Consider the following 20,861-nt stretch of genomic DNA (forward strand, 5'->3'; position numbering starts at 1 on the left):
TGAGCCTGTGGAGGGAAAGTTTACGTTAAACGAGCTACAAGAACACGAAGGACTTCCGATCCTACATGACAATAAGATCTGACTGAATGTTTGACGCAAACGCCAATATTGAACAGCTGCTTAAAAAAACAACTAAATGAGCAATAAGACACCTTTAACATTACTTGTATTTATTATACAGTAGCTCAAAGGTTTCATCGTTTCTAACAGGGAGCCTTTTACAGCGACATCCTCGTGTTTCCTGCTCATCGCTGTCTCTCTCTCTCTCTCTCTCTCTCTCTCTCTCTCTCTCTCTCTCTCTCTCTCTCTCTCTCTCTCTCGCTCGCTCGCTCACTTGACGCAGAGTCTCCACGCGGCTGCTGCTGCCGCTGCGCATCTCTGAGCGGAGCTCTGTCGAAGGAGCAGGAGAGACACGCTGGTGCGCGCGAGGAGCTCCTTTTAACGTGCACACGGTTAAATGAAGAGTGTTTGCGACGACGACAGGTTCAACCGTCGTCCGTTACGAGAAGCTGCTTCAAGCTGCGGTAGTTTAAAGCGACTTGTTCTGGGAGTTTTGTGTGATTTCGGTACACTTTCCACACTGTGGACGTTTCCCGAAAAACCAAATTGATGCTGTTGGATTAGTTTCTACAAACTGGCGACAGCAGGGTAAAATTAACCCCTAACAGACCCCCTTGTACTTCGGACCTGGTGTGTGTAGAGACTCACGTAGGCATAGCGCGTTTTCGCTGCTGATGCACGAGTGAGGAAGGATTTAGTGAATTTGTGGAACTCAGTTGCCTCGTTCCGCTGGACACATGATTTCAATGAAATAACAGACTTGCAGCATCGCACTCCAGACCGAAGCCCGACAACCTACTCCACCTTCCTCTGCGTTGCCATCACCATCGTGCAAAGGACTATGTTGATGAAGGAGTACCGCATCTGCATGCCTCTCACCGTGGAGGAGGTAGGTGAAGTTTTCTTGGCTTTTCCTCGTGTTTTGCATCCCTCTCTTGTCTGCTGATTGGCTGCTCTTCCATCACAGATGCGTGGCTAACAGCCACAGGATTGCACGTCTGCACGTTTTGTTTACTATCAAACCGTAATCTTGCAAAGTTGTCAGTGATGCCTTTTGTCATTTTGCACCAAAGGACGTATTGAGCTCCTGTAACCTAGGTGCGGTCAGGGACCACCGGGTGGAGCTGCTGCTGACTCTCGTTTAGCCTAAAAAAGCTCTCATGTGTTCTAGGGAGACTGTGTACAGCTAGCAGCAGCAGAGGGACGCGTGTTATTATTGGTAGTGATGGACAAATCGTGCATCTGTTTTCCTTTGAGTGTCTGGATTGTGACTGCATGCTTTGTGAGTGGTTATAAGTAAAGTGAGTGGACGCAAATAGCTTTCTACTACTGTGTTCACAGCTTTTATTCTGTCTCCTCTCCAAACAACATTGTGTTTTTATCAGCTACATGGTCGTATATATTAACATACACATTAACACATTTGTACTCTATATTTGTGAGTGCATGCAATTCTTTTGAATGCAGGAATTGATGCATGCGTTCTACAGCGCTCAGTCTCGGGGCTAAATGACTGAAATGCAGTTTTTAATGCACATTTCTGGCCGCCTTTCATCTGTAGAGACACTTTGGAGACGGGTCAGAACGGATGAGGGAGAGAAGCATCTGCTGCCTGAAGTTGCCCTCAGGTCACAGTGACACAGAAACAGCACCACGGTCAAGGAATGCTGCTGTGTTATGACATTTTTAGGATGCAAAATAAGATACAGTAATTTTTCAAATGTTCAGCGCTCAACTGAGTTGTGACTGTATTTCTTAGATTTTAGCTTTGTCCCGCCCCTGTCTCTCCTTTATCTGCTTCAGTGTTACCTTTAAAATGTTTCACGCCTGAACCTATACAACAGATGTTCCAGCTGAAGTGTTTTATTGAGATAAACTGCGACTGTAAGGTTTTACACACCATTTAACCCGGTTTATGGTGTTTCACGGGCTTCCACCTAAAGAGTGAATACATGTGGTTCAAAGAGTCACTACCGCACTACTATTAAATTGTGTCTTAGTCAGCTGTGCTGTGAAGATACAATCATTCACTGCAGTCAAGCCAAGCTCATTGCTGTGCTCTTAGATTGGAGGATGAAATCTGTACCTTTTAAATCAGAGCGTCTTGAACAGCCTCTCCTGAAGTCTATCGATCCTGCCCCTGATACTGATCTTGCTCTGTTTGTCCCACTTCGTCTCTGTGACTTTCATGTTTAGAATTACCAGGATGCCGCTTTATCACAACGCGTCCTAAGGCTGATTGGCTCTTCTTCTTTGTTTCGCTCCAATGGTGATGGAAGACGCTGTTGTCCTCTGTGGCCAGCTAAAGGCTACCACATCTGTTGCTGTTGTGATCATTATGGAGTCCAACCTAATCTATTGATCCGTCATGGACTTGACAAATTAACTTTTGTAATCTATTAATTGTTGCAAGCATGCAAGCACGCGCCCACACATACAAAGACACATAAATCATAGTCATTACCAGTAGTGTGTGTGTGTGTGTGTGTGTGTGTGTGTGCGTGTGTGTGTGTGTGTGTGTGTGTGAGAGAGAGAGAGAGAGATGATCCCAGAAAGAAGAGTTTAAAAACTAATGATGGAAATGATGTTCTAATGCAAACAAAGTAAAACGAAAAAGACACTTTCTGTTCTTTCCTAATTCAACACAGCAGCAACCGATGACTTGTGGTCGATCTGTCTTTCAGTGGTGTTGTCTTCTTGACATGCAAATTACTGCTCTGGGCTTCTATGAAAATTGGATGCGTGATAAAAACACATCTTCATCTCACAGAGTCAGTATCCACGATTTATGATGAGTAATGAGTAATCCATTTAGTGCCTTGGTGTCCTGGTTATATTGTATGCATTGCTGACACATCAGAAGAGTCACGAATCAGAATCTCCTTGAATGGCACTGCAGCATGAGGGAAACAGGCTCCTCTTCAGTGCCCAGTTTCATAAACTACCTCAAGTTTCAAACTTAAGTTTGTCCCTTTTTGCAAAAATATTTCCCTAAGCTCAGGTTGTCTACTTGCTTTCATGGTTACTGTTACAATACAGCACATGTCTATGTGCACTTCAGTTGCCATGCTTCACTCACATCATCATCCTTTAATGTTCGCATTGTTGTTGAAATGTTCCAAATGGATAACAAAGACAATACAAAAAGAAAAAGAAAGTCAAAGTGGACAGAAGATTAGAATGTGGAAAGTAGAAGCACACAATCCAAAGTAAAGTAAACGCAGTGATATCAGATACGCATAAGCAGAAGAGAAGTAACGAAAAACTGTCCGAGAAATCTTTCTGTGAAACCAAGATGAAGTAATAAAGGAATATTAAAATATGACTGTGACCGCAAGAAAGGAGATGGCCAAACATGACGGGAGTTGACAAAAACTGCTGAGTTTCAACAAAACCACATGTAGCTAACGTTAATACATGAGACAGTTTGGCTGTAGCTTCCAACAAAGTTGCTTGTCCAAACACGGATGTTACATTAGTGACAGTGACTATAACAGCTGTTCAGTTGGTTTTCCCTGTCTGGAAAAATCAGCATAAATTCAGCCATTGTGTTCACTTAAAATAAAGTGATATGGGTTACTAAGGATGTTCTAGCAAAGCATGAAGGATTACTCAAGTAAACAGTAAGAGATCAAACGGCTTCCCTTACATCATCCTCAGAAATCGTGATCGTGACTATATCTATAACTCATCTTTTCTAAGGCATCCGGACATGAAAATGAGGCAATCTTAGCCTAAGAGGTTTTTATGCAACCGGGCTCAGATAAATACGAGTCTGTTAGTGGAGTGGGCAGGTTTGTTGCGCACACAGATCATGAATTTCATTATTAAGTCTTCAGGAGGTGATTAAATTATTGCACTGCTGAGAAAACAAAATTGGAGACGCCGTCATAATGATCTCTTCATGGTAGTAATGCAGTTCAGTGGACTATTACAAAAGCATGTACCTAAAAATAGCTGCAGTACTCTCTTCTTTAATGAGTACTCTGTTGCATATTTGCTTCTGTTCATTTTGTGCATATGTTGGTGAGACTTATAACTCTATAATGTTATGTTATAACTATGAATGCTATTCGTTAAACAGGCGTATGACAGTTTGATGGGGGGGGATTTGATTGTCACAATCACTTTTAATAGGATGAGAGAGTAACATAGGACATACACAAATGTCATGTTGTAGCCACAGAAAGAACAGTTGTGCTGGATGTTTTTGTTAGTTTGGAACCAACAACTTAAGAATTAAGAAAAATATGAATGAAAAATGTGTTAATCCCGCAGAAATGTAATTAGACAGCGACTTCAATCAACAATGACTGAACAGATGTGCAAGGCTTCCTCCCTAAATGATCTCTGAATGACTTTAGAGCTTGCGCTGATAGCACTAAGCCGTGGAACGTGCTTATTAGGAGACAGAAACTTGTTTAGATTGAAGTGACATCAGCCACTCAGTGTGAGGTCAGTCTCTGGAGGTTTCCATATGTTTGTTTGTGTCCCCGCATACTGAGACGCCAGACTCACACCCAAGATCTTTACGTCCCCAGAGTGGACACTCTGTGCTCGGACTAGCGAGGAGCCTGTTACTTAGACCTGGCGCTCTCGCACCAGATGGAGAGAAAGATGCTCACTAAGATGATCTGCCAGTCGTCAGAGAGTCTGTCTAAATTCAGAATGATTTTGTTTTGTCCTCTGGAATTGTTATTGAGCATCTGTACTTTATTTGTTTATTTTTCTGCATGACTGGGCCTTTTAAATAGGGTTATAGTGCTTATTATACTGCCAGGACTACTTAGGATATATAGAAAATCATTTTAATGGCATCATGTATAAGACTTTAATTACTATACGGTAAATTAAAAACATTATACAATATATGAAGAAATCAGAATGCATTAAACAGTAGCAGAATAAGCCATGTTTTTGTGCACACTGCAACGTAGTAAAAAAACAACAACAACTTAAAAATAAATAAGTTAGATATGCCAACAACTTTAACATTGCTTCCTTTTCAAAACAAAATGTTTTGAAATATATGTATGAACACTATAAAGTTAATAGGAATTAGCACGCTATTCACTGGTGTGGCAATATACGAAAAATTCATATTATTGAGGAAATTAAACCCGGTATATCTGATGAATGGATGCACAGGCCAACACTAATCTTCAGTTCCTGCTAAAACAAATCTCACATACAGCTACGGACGATTCCTTCTCACATTCATTTTCAGCCTCCACGGAGCAGAGAAGCTGCCTCATAAATCACCGTGCCGTTTCTTCTGCAATTAATTACCCATTCGCTGGCGAAAGAACTGAGAGTGTCTATTCTGCACCTGAGCAGCAGTTGAATTGCTCTCACCGCTTCCTTGATCAGATCCTGAGTAATGAGCTTTGGAGAATGCTCTGATAAAAGACAGGGGAAGTGTCTGCTCACCGTCATTGTTTAATAAAGGCAGTAAAGTAGCCCCCTAAGTCATTAAAATGGAGCTTAATTACACTTTAAATCAGTGGTAGTGTTTAAACTACTACTATCAACAGAGCCGTCAGTCCAGAGCCATCATAGTTCATTCACTACTTTCACTTCACTGTTGTATGCTCCAACATCTGCTCAGCTGATATGCTGTACTGGTGTGGAGTACATTTTTCACTTCTGACGTTGGCATGTGTGGCTTTAAGCATGAAATCAAAGAAAGATAATTCACGACAAGAATACAATGGAGTGGTTCTCTACCCCGTCTTTGCTGAATCCTGCTGTAGTTTGCTTTTATGTTTTCCAATGTTACGTTTTATTCGTTGCTTCCTCTGTTGGACTGTGTGCAATGGTCTGTACTCAGTGCCTGCAGTTTACGTGCGTCTTCAACAGTCGATTCTATATCGCCTTGTTATGTTCCACCTCAGGTCGTAACTGATAGTGATCAGTCACTTTGGTTATTTATCCGCATACCATTTCTTAAATTGCTTCCATTTGCCTGACTTCTATCCAGCTGCCAGCCTGCCGGCTCATTGGACGGCGCTGAATGAGAACCTGCTGTGGGGGTAATTGAAATCCTGGTGGTATTTTTTTGAGGTTGCGCTCACAAGCCTTGTCTGAGATTATAGCTTCGCTATTAAAGCTTTTAAAATGTTCTGCTCTTCTCCAGCTGAGCTCTTCTCTGTCTGAGTCAGACTGTTTTCTGTGTAATATATTATTTTGGGATCCAGCAACATTGGCTTTACGTCCATCGGTGCATTACATTGTGGTCGGCATGGCTCATCTTTTGGCGAACAATGGACAATTGTAGACAATGAATGCGATATGTTTTGTTTCCAGGCTCCTACATAATCATTTTAGTGTGCTTCATCATTCTGCGTGTGCTTGTTATGAGTTGGGGGACTGGGGGGGGGGGATTCAGATTTTGGTGCACTGGATTAGTGACGCAGTGGCAAATCACCACAGAGATGATATACAGCAGAGCGAGAGAGTTAAGCATACATGTCTTGATATCTGCTTTGATCGTGTCTTTGGTCTGTCAGACTCTTATTCAAAGTCTGTGTCGCTTTCTTTCTTTCATTCCCAAAATGGTCCCAAACATATCAGCTGAATTACCTAAAGAAAACCTGTGGTGATCCAGTGCTCTAAAAAGCATAGCATGTAGTTCCGACCCTTGTGGTCGGAGTTTGGCTTTGGAACTCTTGTGTGTCATTCTCCTGTCATGTTTTTTTGCATTTTTCTCCGTTTTCCCAGAATTTGTAATGCCCACTTCCCCTTAAATTGCGATCCATGTCACTGCCTTCTCTGCTGTTGTCCTGGGGAGGGTGTGTAGACGGACATGCACAACCTTCGGGACGCAAAGTTTTGCCAGCTGCTTCTTTTTGCCTGCCTGTAAGGGGCCACGTAGGACGAGGTAATGCACAGAATGCTTCCCAGACCCGGCCTCCATGTAGGTCCCCCGAATCAAGAAACACTTCTTGTGATCTTGTTACATATATATATATTTTTAAGCAGAACTTTGTGGAGTAAATACAGTAGACAGACAAATACCCGCACAGAAAGAAGTGCAGATCGAGCCACCGACCAAGAAGGCTGCTGAGAGCCTCAGTTTCACGTGTAGATAAGCCATGCAGAGTAAACATTTTTAGGCTCTTTACAGGGTTACATACTGAAACAGACAAACTGTCAGAAATGGCCCGTCTGCAATGGCTACGTAGCAACATTATTGATCTGGTAAACATGCAGGGCCAACAGTTTTCTATTTATAGTGGAGAGCTAAGGACTAAACTAAGAGCGGTTAATGTGCAAGAAGAGTTGGTCAAGTGACTGGAGGTTGTGAGAACCAGGTCGGCTCGTGGACAGGTGAGGGGGGAGCCTTCGATATCGGCTAGGATCACAGTAGTGCGTTCATTCATTTAAGGCACAGAGTCGATAAAGGGAAGACAAAAAGACAGAGGTGAGCTGGGAAGAATAACAGACAAACATGGTGATCAAGCCAAGACGCCAAGAAGAAAACAAAGATGCAACTGGCTCACAAAAGACATATAGAGCACAGCAAGTCAATGAAAGGGTTAAGAAACAATCGAGCGGCCTCACACACACACAACACGACACACACACACACACACACACAGTCTTGTGTAGCTAGACAAAGAGAGCGTACAACACAAACCCAGAGAGGGTGGCACTTTATTATCCAGCGCACTGCATCATTCTTTTTTTCTTCTATTATATACAGCTGCTTGATGATTTAGAGAGGGAGACTCAGACAGAGGAGAAGAGGATGATAAGACTGACTTAGGAGAATTAAGGATAAGATTATACTATATTGAAAAATAAACTCAATATACAAGCCCGGTTGATAACCTAGAATATTAGATTTCTGCATTGCATTCCCCCATTTAGTGAATTATCCATTTAGTTTGTGTTCTCATAAGACAATGGCTACATCACTAAGCAACCGTAGTGCTGGAGTTTTACAGGTGTTGTGCATGATAACAGCAAGCCTGGGTGTTGGATCTTTTTTGAGCTAGAGGATAGAAGAAATTGTCTGGGACTTAACAATAAACAATAAAAAAAATAATAAGAGACAGGAGGGTCACAAATTAGATACCTCTGATGGAAAAAAAACAATGCAAAATACATAAACTGACTAAATAAATGTGCGGACTGGCGCTTTCTCGGCAGCGCCTCATTTTGTGTGGATGCAGCCTTAATGGCTTAACACGTTGCATCTAAAAACTCATGTAAAATGCCAGCCTTGCCGCTTTTTTTTTTTTGCTCCTGTCGCTCCAACAGCCAAAACCTGCGCACTGCAGTGACGATGTAGTTGCAGTAATTTAGCCAGTGGGACAGATTGTAAAGCTCTGGGTAGCCCTGCACTAAAATGATTATCTTCTCCAAATATTTACCGTAGACAGATATTAATGGAGGAAAGAAAGGATATCTCTCGGATGTGATTGGTTGTTCCTCGTCTCGTGAACTATTTTTATCCTGGTGTGCAGCCGTTGCATAAAACACACATTCAAATGATTAGGAAATAAAATATGGTATTTTTATTGATGAAAACAATTCCAAATCTTGTAATTAGCAGTTAGTTAGTTAGGAAGTTAATTCCCATCTCCTTCAAACAACTGTATGAAGTTTCTTGCCAAAAACTACATTTGACAGGATTACATTTGATCACATCGTGATAACATTATAATTTACCTTCACCCAATAATACACATTTTTACTGAACGGGGCCCGACCGCTTCATAATGGAACTGAATGGAACCTCCGTACGATAGCTGTGAGCACCGGGGCTGCTAACGTTACTAGCTCTGTTTCTGCTCATTCAACATAGATTGCTCACAATGTAGCATTATCAGGGATCAGCCAATATCAATGACGATCTCCTGATCGCATATTTTCACTGATTATCGGCCAATAACAATTTCACGCTATGATGGTTAAACTGAAATGAATCCATGGCACACGTGTGTGCTGAACCTTGAGGGGGGGGGTAAGTCATACCATTGCTTGTCATCCTGTTGCTGCTGCCTCTGGCTGTGAGTCCGAAACCCAACACATTGCAGCACTGAGCTTCAAACAGAAGTCCTGTGGGGTTAGAAGAAGCAGTGACATATTTTTAATGGTCCCTTCCACGCACACACACACACACACACACACACACACACACACACACACACACACACACACACACACACACACATTGACACTTTCTATGAACCTGGGTACACTACTCTAAGTCCAGGAAAAATCAGCCCCAAAGATATTATTTATTTTGCAGTATCTAATGAAATGTGCACAAGCAATGTGAAGACTTTATTTTTACTTAGATCGGCTCTGCTCATTATAACTGGATAAGGTCAGAACAATCATTAACATTTCCCATATAAACAAGAATGTCGAGTCCTGCTAGCACTACACATTACTGCAAACGTGTACCAACACACTGAATAAAATGTCCTTCAAACTACAGAATATGTTGTTTATTGCCTGATATCAGACAGAAATGTCAACTCATTACACTCACAGACTGTCTATAAGAAGTGGACGTAGTCATCGTGACGCTTTGAAGCCTCGAGGACACCGATTTCGCTGTCGCCATCTTGGATTACGGCCTTCGTATTTGTCTCAACCACTAAACGGAAGTGACCATATTTGGAATGCGGAGGAGTGACGTAAAGACGCCGAATACGGCTCTGGTGGCGGCAGCAACCTGTCAATCACAGTAAGCCCGCCCTAAAGCATACTCCACCTTACGGTCTATTTGACTCTAAATGGACCATAAGGTACTAAATGAACATCGACCTGTATTACAAAAGACTTGAAACTAGAGATTGAGATCATAAACTCATTTATTTACAATGTTTACTGTTTTAATAAATCAAGTGAGAACATTTCCTAAATACTTTCCAAAGTAATAATTCCACATTTTAAGAAAGATATTGTTTTCTCTCCCTCACTGAGTTAGATGAGAGAATTGATACCACTCTCATGTCAGCACTGTAATCATGTAGCTGGATTCAGAAGCCCGTTATCATAGCTTAGCACAAAGACTGAAAGAGGGAGGAGGTAGTATCTGCTGGTTGCCTAGCAACCTCCTGATGAGAACAAGACTCGAGGAAGTTAATATGTCTTATGTCAACATAACCTCTACCAATGCAGAACGTCCCGTTTTTAATGAAAATTGATGTATTGATTATTTTTTTCAATTGGATTGAATAGCATTTGGATTAGTGCTGCACCTAATTATTCTTTCATTGATTAATCAACTGAAGATCATTTTTTTGATTAGTCGATATATCCAAGGACTAATTTATTAGACTATTTTATTAATTCCTGATTTTTATAACAATGTATTTACCAAAGATAAATATAAAAAACGTGTGTGATTCATTTTTCAATATCTTATTCAATCATCTTCTCTTAAATAACAAACGTAACAAGATAATAGACCCTATATGTCAAAATACTGGACCTCAAGTTCAAAAGGATTTCTATGACAAATATATAAATGTAATCACTGTATGACATAACCCTTTCCCTGAACTGGAACATCAGTATTTTACTTGAGGCCTTGACTTCAAACTTAAAATGGTAGTGACATGGATTGATTTTCTTTCCTGTTACAGATTGTAAAACCAGTCTGTAAGGTTTGTTTGCAAGCCTTTTTCTCACTCATGCATGGTCATTTAAGTAAAGACAAAGGACAAACAACGGCTGAATAATAACCTTAGATGATGCCTGGTCTCACGTGACGTTACCATAACAGCAGCGGTGCAGACATTTTTTACATTATATATATATATATATATATATATATATATATATATATATATATCATATATATGATTTTCTTGTGTGTGCAGGCTGCACTTCCTCCAGTTTAATGGGAAGCTGTCATCATTCACCTTATCATAACAGGAAGCTCTTAATCGCCTGTCTCTCCATTTCTCCCTTGTACCCCACCCCTTCTATCTCCTCTCCTCCTAAACCTTACTTACTGTCAACATTCTGTCTAAACAAGGAGAAACAATGGCGACTGAGAATAGAAGCTGTGCTGACACACCGTGAATGTGTCGGTGGAGTTATGGGGCAGGTGGTAGGAGAGATGCTGTGTGAGAAGGGCACCAGCTGGGCACGCCACACTATAATGTGATCACAATGTATCAGGACGCATTGGCGGTGCATTGTTTATGTGATCAGAATCATTATATGATAATGGGGAGTGACGTGCATCAGTCATTTTCTTTTTTTTTTCTTTTTTTAAATGTCACTGATTCCCCCAAAGCGGTTGCTACAGAACATCCATCTAAACAAGTACGTCTCACATTCAGCCTTGAACCTTGTGTTAAAATGGGAAACAAATCTGCAACTCTTCAAGGCACTTAATCATTACCCATCTTGCCATCGTCCATCCTTTTATGTTGATGAATCCATATCCCATCACGTTCGTTTCACAGACGTTACGCTGTCACCGGGGTGAAATTGATTTCATGAGTTCTTTGTTTTCTCTGAATGACGCACACGTTATAACTCCAATCCGTACAAGTGACACGCATGAATGTGTCTGAATGGAGAAGTTCACTCCTCCTCCACTGGCATAAACCCAATCATCTCCCAACCCGGTCATTACCAAAACACAATTAAAGTAACGTGAAATGTAAAATTGTACCTGCATGCGCTATTAACCTTCTCACGAGTGGCTCTTAGAGCCATGCCAAAGGTCCGCTTCACAAACAGCCCTGTTTTGATCATGACACACATCCATGCAAATGCATGTCCATACCCTGCTACCATATGTGGGTGTGTTCATGTATGAGCAGATACACAGTGAACATACTATAGCAGGTACAAGTGTCCCTGGTTACTATAGGAACATCAGCAGCTCACAACTGATTAAACATCGCTTTGATGATGAAGTGGCCTTTTGTGTGCAGTAAGTGAGCACGTGTGTGTAAAGGTTTGTGTGTGTGTGTGTGTGTGTGTGTGTGTCTGTATTTGAACCCAATTGTCCCACACAGCCAACTGTTGTTCCTGAGACACAGAGGAAGAGAGTTTATTAAAGGGCACACAATTAATACAATTCATAATTAATTGTCACCTCACATTAAGTTATTTTAGTTACATTTTCACACACCTTTAATGAAAAACCTAATAATCTGGTGAACAGCTTTTGTAAATGAGGCAGTGACGACGTCGATAGAGAGTTCAGCACTTCAACATGGCAATGGAACCAGAAGTTGCGTGATGTACTGTATGTACATCATATATACTATACATGATTACATGATACCTGATTGATTTGGCTGGCAAAATACATACTCAAATGAAGAGTGTGAAGACCACCTGTTTCCAAAGTGAAGTGGCCTTCTTTCCCTCCACATGTAAATGTTACCTGCCATTTTTTTACTTCTAGTTGTAAGATACCTTCCTCATTAAATCATGGTATAATCTACCTGCTGCCAAACATGATACCTGAGATTATGACTAAACAAGCAACAAATGAACAATACTATTGAACAAAATTAGATGATTACAATTGAAATATGAACAAACCATTTACTACAATCAAACTCAGCTGACTTGCTGTAACTTAGCCTGAACTCAGACTTTCCTCCTGGTCTTCATGGACTTTGATTTTAATTTAGTTCTGATACTCAACCTGTGATCTGCTGCAACAATTACCGGCAGCACTTCATCCAAAGTTTTAAAGACGAGGTGAGTGCGGTGTTGATGTAGCAATGATCTCCAGCGACAGCCAGCATTAAGCTGATGTTTGTTTCAGGCTCAGCAGGTCGTGTTCCACCATTTCGTTCAGGAGTTAATTTAGATGTCTTTGAAAAGGGTCATTTTTGTAAAATGTTTATACATTATTAAGAAATTAGACAAGTAGAAAAACACTTCCTCTCCCTTGAGTGACTCAAAATCAGTGTCAAATATCTGTTAGAAACAATCACACAAGGACAACATTTCCATCTAGATGACCCGGGCTTGTTTTTTCTTTCCAAGCATAATCAACATTTTCTTTGAAGCACGTGAACAAAGAGTGGTTTGAGGTATTTTAACAAGCTTTTACATGACAAATATTTTCAAACCACCCACTCAAACGGAATAAAAACCCTCTCATCTCGTGGGACATGATTCTGCCATTCTTCAACACTTTCTGTCAAGATATTTTTTCTTTTGTATTTGTTGCCGCCTGGTTTCTCTGACTCGACGTCTCTGGGCAGCTACTAGTGCCATTGGTGCAGGTGGCCAGCAGCATGGATCCTTTTCTCCCTGTTAGCAGACCCAAGAGATCTGGAGCTATTCTCTATTCTCCAAACTGCTTTGTAATTGCGGTGATGTGATTTGCAGCCGTGGATCCCCATTCTCGTGAACACTATATCTCAGGGACGCCCGGAAGGAATTTTTTTACAAATTTGGCACAAAAGTCCACCTGGACTCTAAGATGAACTGATTCGATTTTGGTGGTCAATGTCACTGTGACCTCACGCCCGTCCCATTTTGCTGAACATGATATCTCAGGAACGCCTCGTGCAATTTTCTTCAAATTTGGCACAAATTTTTAACTAATAAGAATTTGGTAGTGAAAGGTCACTGTGACATCACCAAACACCTTTTTTCGGTCACAACTGAAGAATTGATATGCTAGTTATGACAATTTCACACAGATGCCTTCACCAACCATGACTGCTTGTTGAAGGCATATAAGCACAAGTCGGTCATTCTAGTTTTTGTTATTATTTGACAGTCAGATGTCACATAATAAGGAAGAAACTAAACACAAAGCTTCATGTGTTTTGTATAACAATAACAGCTTTTTATATTTAGAATTGAGGCATACACTCTCTGAGTTTTAGTAATACGTAATGTAAACTCTTCTCTTCTCCTCCCGACTTCACCTTAGTGGACTTAACCTTGTGAAACTTTTGTTTGTTAAGGTGAGGCTTTACTGCTTGTGCATAGAGGCCACTGGACAGTGTATCTCAGATAGCACACATATACTGTATGTTGATGTGTTAGCCGCCACAATAGCTAAAACTGCATAAAATGCCGTATGTGTAAAGATGCACTGATTTGCATTCATTGCTATATGTAAACTTTCTGAACTGTAAGGGCACAGTCACAAAATGAAAGCCCCTTATTTGAACCACTGGTTAGAAGAGCAAACTTACCACAAAGCACGTTGAACAGAGCCAGGTTTTTCTTGCTTTAGCTGGCTCGACAAAGACCCAATCAGAGATAAGAGGTACCTTTACTAGCCTCTACTTTTGATGTGCTCTGTACTGAATGTACTGTACCTGTGGGAAATCACAGCACTGCCGTCTTACTTGGTTGCAAGTTATACAATTGTCCTATTCCTGTCAATTCAAACTGTATCCCTGTCTGGTTGTATACAAATGTGAGTACTTGTACAAATAGCACTCCTATACATAAGCTAATTGGCTTTGTCATACGAAATTTGAATAAAGTGTACGCATACCAAAAACAGTGTTGTTGCCCAACCAGAAATCCTTGATTGTTATAACACTACAGTACCTTTCTTTTTCTAAGCAGAGTGAACTGCAATAGTAAAGTAAGTATGTTTGGTCATATCGTTTTATTGTGTTTATTCAAAAAGGAATATCCACTGCTTTTGCTGCCTTGAACCAAGCCTCCCAAACAACACTATTTGACTGAGTTGATAAAAATAACACTGCTCATTCCAATTCAGATTTTTCCACAACTCACAGTTTCTTTCATGCGACACTTTCTCAGCTTATCCCTCACCCTGTTTTTCCCAAGAACAGAAAAACCTAACATTTGCAAATATATTGGCTGTACAACCAGCTTCTGTTTTCCCACCGCACTGCCCTAACTCCATAAAGACTGCCCTATGCTCAGTCCTAAGCCTCCCTGCCCTTAAAGACCCTCTTACTGCCGATGTCATCAATAATGTACGTAATGCTCGTAGCAACTAATGTAAATGGTTGGCGCAGCAAATAAACAGATGAGTTTATAATTAAAATTGATTCAAGGCATTTATCAGGACACCTGTTCTGGTCGTGTTTTCAACAGCTGCCGTCACAACGAGCAACCACGGACACATGGGGGACACCATGGGTGACCGTGGCTAAGTGGAGAGCAGGGCCGCCTTTCAATCACAGGATCGGCGGTTCGATCCCTGACTCCAGCTCCACTAGTCTCATGTCAATGTGTCCTTGAGCAAGACACTTAACCCCAACATTGCTCTCGTAGCTGCGTCTACGGTGTGTAGATAGATACTGAATTGTAAGTCGCTGTAAATAAATAAATGTACAAATCAGAGTCTATGGTATTTGACGTTCTGTACGTGACCAGAGATAATGTAGAGGGAAGCATCTAGTGGCTTGTATCCTCGTAATGTCTGGTTGGTTTATCGTTACACGCTAGGTTTCTCCACCAAATACATATCTTTCCACTAAATATTGGACCACTCGTTAATGTATTTTATCCACTCAATAATAGCGCACCAATCTGAAAAATCAACATGTTTAGTTAATGTCCTTTCATAGCTTGACATGCTATTGCACTACGCTGTATTTCCGTTGCCAAACTGCGTGTCTAAACACATATGTGTGTCGTACTTTTTCCAAACTTTAAAAAGGTCTGCTGCACCTGTCACTGCTGGTGTTATGTCATGCCAACCTTTTTTTAGGGTTTTTAACAAGCTTCTCTATTTGCAGTCGCTTACCCAGTTCCATTAACAGTGAGCGTGCATAGCTTCCCCAAGCTACAGTCGGCTCCACCAAGGCAGATAAAACACCAGGTCATAGAAAGTAGATGGAGAGGCTGATATTGTATCCAAGACCAAACCAAGAGAACGCTGGTGGTCAATCCTTTTCTCTCTCACTCCTTCTCCCTTGCTCTACTTTTCATGCTCACTTTTTCTTCTCTCTTTCCATCTCAAAAGTGCTGTTAGAAATACACTGTGCTCTCTCTCGATGCATAATAAATGAGATGGTTTTCCCCAAGCAACTTGAAATTCAAGTTGTACCAAAACACGGAGTGGAACAGAGAGGACAAAAGGCTTACGTAACTTGAAGGGAGAGGTTGTTTATCAACCAACTGAGTGAAGCCTGGGAATAAAATCACCTGCTTCTTGCTCAAGGCACAAAAAATAATGCGGGTAAATTACTCTTAAATTGCGGTCAGCTGCACATCAAACAGCTCCAGAATGAGTTGAAACAGAGTTTGGGTGTATGCCCACATATGCATGGTATGTTTGTGACACAAATTACATTAACCAAAAATCTGCATTGCTACTAATGTGTGTCACACCTCAGCATCCACCGTGGGCTCGGCTTATTCTTTGTTCTCCACGGGGGGGTTTGATTGATCTCTCCCTGCTCATGCTTTTTACTGACTGTGAATTAAGCTCTGCAGGGAGTGAGATTAAACACAGCCTTGGGTGGCACAGTAAAATCTGTGAGTTGATTCACAACTTTGTTGTTGCAGTCACCTGAACATCACAACAGGTCCAAAATGTGTTAGTGTGTGTGCTAGGAGTGTCCCAACTAAGACTTTCTGAATAGGCTTAACTTATAGTCGACTAATTGTCAAATCATGTTTGTTTGTTTTTTGCTCATTAATCCTGCTGTTTAAGCTAGAAAAATAGCAAAAACAGGAAAAAAGATTGGCCTTGGTACATGTGACTACAACACTGTTTGTTTTGTGTTGAGGGTGTGTGGATGTGTGGTCCATAGTACTAAAACGAAGCCAAGGACATCAATAAACACACTTGTATGTAGAAATGATCCAACAGCACCAATTGACAGTGAACCAAAAATTATTTGCCAACATTTTTGAACTTGAATTGTGACTCACTATTCTTTATCTCTGCTCTTTCTCTGACTGTTCTCTCTTACTAGCTCACATTGTGTCACCAAAGGGTCTTCAGAGTTTCTGGGATATGAGAATCTCACCCTTTTCGCACCTAAAGATTGATCCCATCTTTCAGGCTCCTTCTCACCGGTAACACTCCCTGCACTTCAGGACTTCAGTATATCAAGTGAACCAGCATCACAGTGTGTCAGCAGTCAAACATCAAACACCAGATGCCAAAAAAGGAACTTGTTCTCCTGCTGGTTTTTGATTGAACATGCACGTTTAAGGATCACCAGTCTTGAGGCATGCTGGTTGCTCTTTGAGACTATACTTAGGCACAGCTGAGAGCTATTATCAGAATGCTGAAATACTTACAATGACCATGCTAGCATGCTGATGTTTAGCAGGTATCAGCAGCTTAGAGGATGACGTGGACGTCATCATTTTGGATCAATTATGGCAATCAATGCATAGATATTTAACTACATAGTCGCCCCAGAATAAAAGTCAGAGGATCACCAAAGTTAGGATTAATCTGAGAACCACGAATGTCTGTAGCAAGTGTTGTTCCAAATCATTCTATTAGATGACATCCGACATATATGAATGCATATAAATGTAAATTGCATGTAAACACACACAACATACATTATGATCTGATAATATGTTGTTTTGTTCTTATGCAGGCATTTTGTCTTGCTTCAACGAGTCCTTAAAAGCTACACGGTTACATACTGCTGTCCCTGCCAGCCCAGTCGAGGCCTAATGTGATGTTGTATTCTGAAATATTGTCAAAGGTAATATTGTAGGGCTTGAAATAAGGATTTGCATTTTGGTAAAAGGGGTGAAATGCTTTCATCCACTAGTGTCAGAAGAATGTCTGATGTAATGATGCTCTCCACCCTGCGTGCAGACAAGAGGCAAAGACAGGGAGGGGAGGAAAGAGGGAAAGAGTTAGTAATGCGAAGCAAAAAAAATGCTGCCAAGCTTGAAGGAGAAAGTGACATGCATCATATAAAAGGGAAGAGGAACAGGGGTAGTGGGCAGGGCAAGAGGGAAACAGCTGTCCTCAGTCAAGTCCTGTTATCTAATAGCTCCAACAGTCTGTCACTTTCTTGAACACCTTGCCTCTGAAACGCTGCTCTCTTTTTCCTTGTCGCCATCTTCACCTCTCTCTGCCAATCTACCTCAATCCAATCCTCTCCTCACCCTTTTTTCTCTCCTGTATGCATATGAGCACATCTCTTCAGTGTGCTGCCAGGCTGAAGCGTAGTGGTGTCATCCGTAGTGAGTGATCTTGACATTATGTAATGTTTGGTTCAGTGACCTCAGACACTGCAGAGATGCAGGATGAGAAGACGGGTGGAGATGGATGCACAACAGGGGAGGGCTCCCTCCCACCTGCAGCGATCAGTATTAATAAATTATGCTTCTCCACACGTCTTTGACATGGTTTATGTAATGCAGTCTTTTGCTCCTGGCAAGTGGCTTTAAGGAGACCTCTCTGTGCGGATCAGGGCTGGTGCCATTTCCACTTCAGTCCATTCATTATAGCAGTCGGACACTACATTTTGTTTGTTGCCACTACTAAAGTGCAAGTGAATTTCACCCAGTGATACAAATTCAATTCCATTCCCCTCTATTGTAGTAAATCTCAAACCCTGGGTACATAAAACCAATATCTGATATTGTTGCTGTGCGTCAACCATGTGGTAGTTATATATAATATGTTATGTTGGAAAATGCTTGTAGGAAGATCTCGTCAAGATTCATGCAATAGCGTGCAATAGCAAATCTAATGGGTGATTTTATGACGCTTCGACCGAGGTTTATGTTTTATACGCCCTCCCTTTAATCTTCCCTTAAAGAAGCACAAAATATAACTGCTGTGTAGGGTAGTATGTGGTCTACTCCATCTATGTTATACATGACTATAATATAATGAATTCACTTGACTCTACTCAAAATGTAAAAGGTGTTCTCTGGTGGAATCTGAACTTCCTCATCCTGACACTGACACTCAGTTATCGTGCTCTCAGACCTGTCACGCTCTATTGCTCTTGGATGCTGCTCTGGCTGACTGAGTTCTTGAGTAAGGCAATGAAATTAGGGAACGGCAACGTGTGGCACGACATACACTAGTGTTTTGGCTACACACACACACACACACACACACACACCGCTGAGCCTGCTGCCATCTTTGGCATCCTCCTATACTGCCTTTGTGACCCGCAATGCTACAGCTTGTGGATTTATCAAACCTTTACAGGGAGTCAATGCTCACCTTCACATTCTGCTGAATCAGCGTAAATGGAGCAAATACAGTCAGTCATACGCACTCGCTCTCAACAGCATGCCCTCGTTTCTGCTGAAGCAGCAGTTTGGTGTGTGTGTGTGTGAGAGTGTGTGTGTGAGTGTGAGTGTGAGTGTGTGTGTGTGTGTGTGTGTGTGTGTGTGTTCAGGAAAGTATTCAGGTTAGATGGGTAGTCGTGGGTGGAGTTGTGTCCTTGTTAGTACAAGCACGTGCATTTGTGTGTGTGCCTCTTTCTCTGACTGACTGATTGCCTTGATTAAGTTCAGCTGGTGATATTAGCAGTTTGTTGTGTGTGTGTGTGTGTGTGTGTGTGTGTGTGTGTGTGTTTAGCAATAGCAGCGCCACAGGAGTACTTCGACCAAGCTGAAACATAAGTTTTGTACCTTAACAAGCTCAGCGGGCTTTCCTTTGTATCTCTATTGTCTGTTTTCAGATTGAGTATACTCAAGATGGATCAGATAATTAAAAGATGTGTTTGTATTAGTCTTGGTCCGTTACGAGGAAGCAACCTTCCTGTCCTGACACAGAGGGGACTGGTTGTTGTTGGCAGGAAGGTGGATGTTTTATTTCTTTAATTCATCGACTGCTACATTGTTCCAAGTATTGAATGTATTTATGTTCCAAGTTTTGAAATATGGATGTTCACATATGGTTTGATAGTTTAGGATCAACCTTTGCCAATGCAAACAAATGTGTGTTGACATTTTATACATTTTCATTTGGCTACTGTTTGTGTGCATCTGCTGTGAGAAGAGGCGTCTTTAATATATATCTGTGCACCCTCAGATGTCAGAATAATTCATCCACCATATGGGCAGATGAGATAATACCACAAGGATGGCTTTCACAAACATTTATCTGCGAAGGAACAGAGGGAATGAAACTTCATAAATAAAGCTGTTAAAGATTCCGTAGGGTTTGGTGATATGGCCTAAAATTAATGAAATCACACCCGATTTAAAAAAAGACAAAGAAAGTATTCACTTTCACTAAACTTTATTTATTATTTAATAAATAACTCCCGCCTGTATGCAAGTGTATCAGACTTGTTTTTCACTCGCCGGTCTTACACATTAGATAGACTTTCATTTGTGTCTATTCAGATGTCTGCACCGGCTCTGTGTATGATTGCTTCTCAGCTCCGTCTCACAGCCGTAACCCAACTTGAAGCATATATTTAGGCTTCAAGTCTATTTTTTTTACCACGATACGAGTGTAAACGTGAGGTTGATGCTCAGTAAAAAGGCACAGAATAACTGACTCTGGCCGCAGATCGCTGGTGATGCAGTCAGCTGTGTGTGTAGTTCCGTTAGCTGATAGCCAAACAATAAAAGTGGTGTAGTGAAGTAGTGAGCAAGGAGTTAACAGGCAGTCAATGGCAGTATAAAACAGGCAATAAAAGGTGTTTTGAAAGAGTGTAAATCAACACAAACACGAGAGGTCGTTGAGCATCCAGTCATAACTGGATACCCAAAATATTATGCAGTTTGCTGCAGCAGAATGCGAGATTAGCCGTGGACAGACACAGGTGCACGGTCACGCACACACACGTGCGAACAACATGATTCTCCTGGCTACAAAATGTACTGTCTTGTACACGATGCCTTTTAGGGAAGTCCACATTTTTATTAGTGCATAATGCTTTCCAGTTGCTGATCCC

General features: G+C 41.3%; 1 protein-coding gene across 1 annotated transcript in view; it reads left to right on the top strand.

Annotated features, from left to right (window-relative positions):
• Positions 1-366: 366 nt before the first annotated feature.
• Positions 367-20,861, top strand: part of pitpnc1a (phosphatidylinositol transfer protein cytoplasmic 1a) — a 39,933-nt gene continuing 19,438 nt past the window's right edge. The window contains exon 1 of the mRNA XM_068718668.1: positions 367-949. Coding sequence (XP_068574769.1) covers positions 902-949 — 48 coding nt within the window. The 5' untranslated portion in view covers positions 367-901. The remainder of the gene's footprint in view (positions 950-20,861) is intronic.

This window comes from Cebidichthys violaceus, unplaced genomic scaffold, assembly GCF_023349555.1.
Source record: "Cebidichthys violaceus isolate CVI_PGR_0920_01 unplaced genomic scaffold, fCebVio1.0.p SCAF_23, whole genome shotgun sequence".
Classification (NCBI taxonomy): domain Eukaryota; kingdom Metazoa; phylum Chordata; class Actinopteri; order Perciformes; family Stichaeidae; genus Cebidichthys; species Cebidichthys violaceus.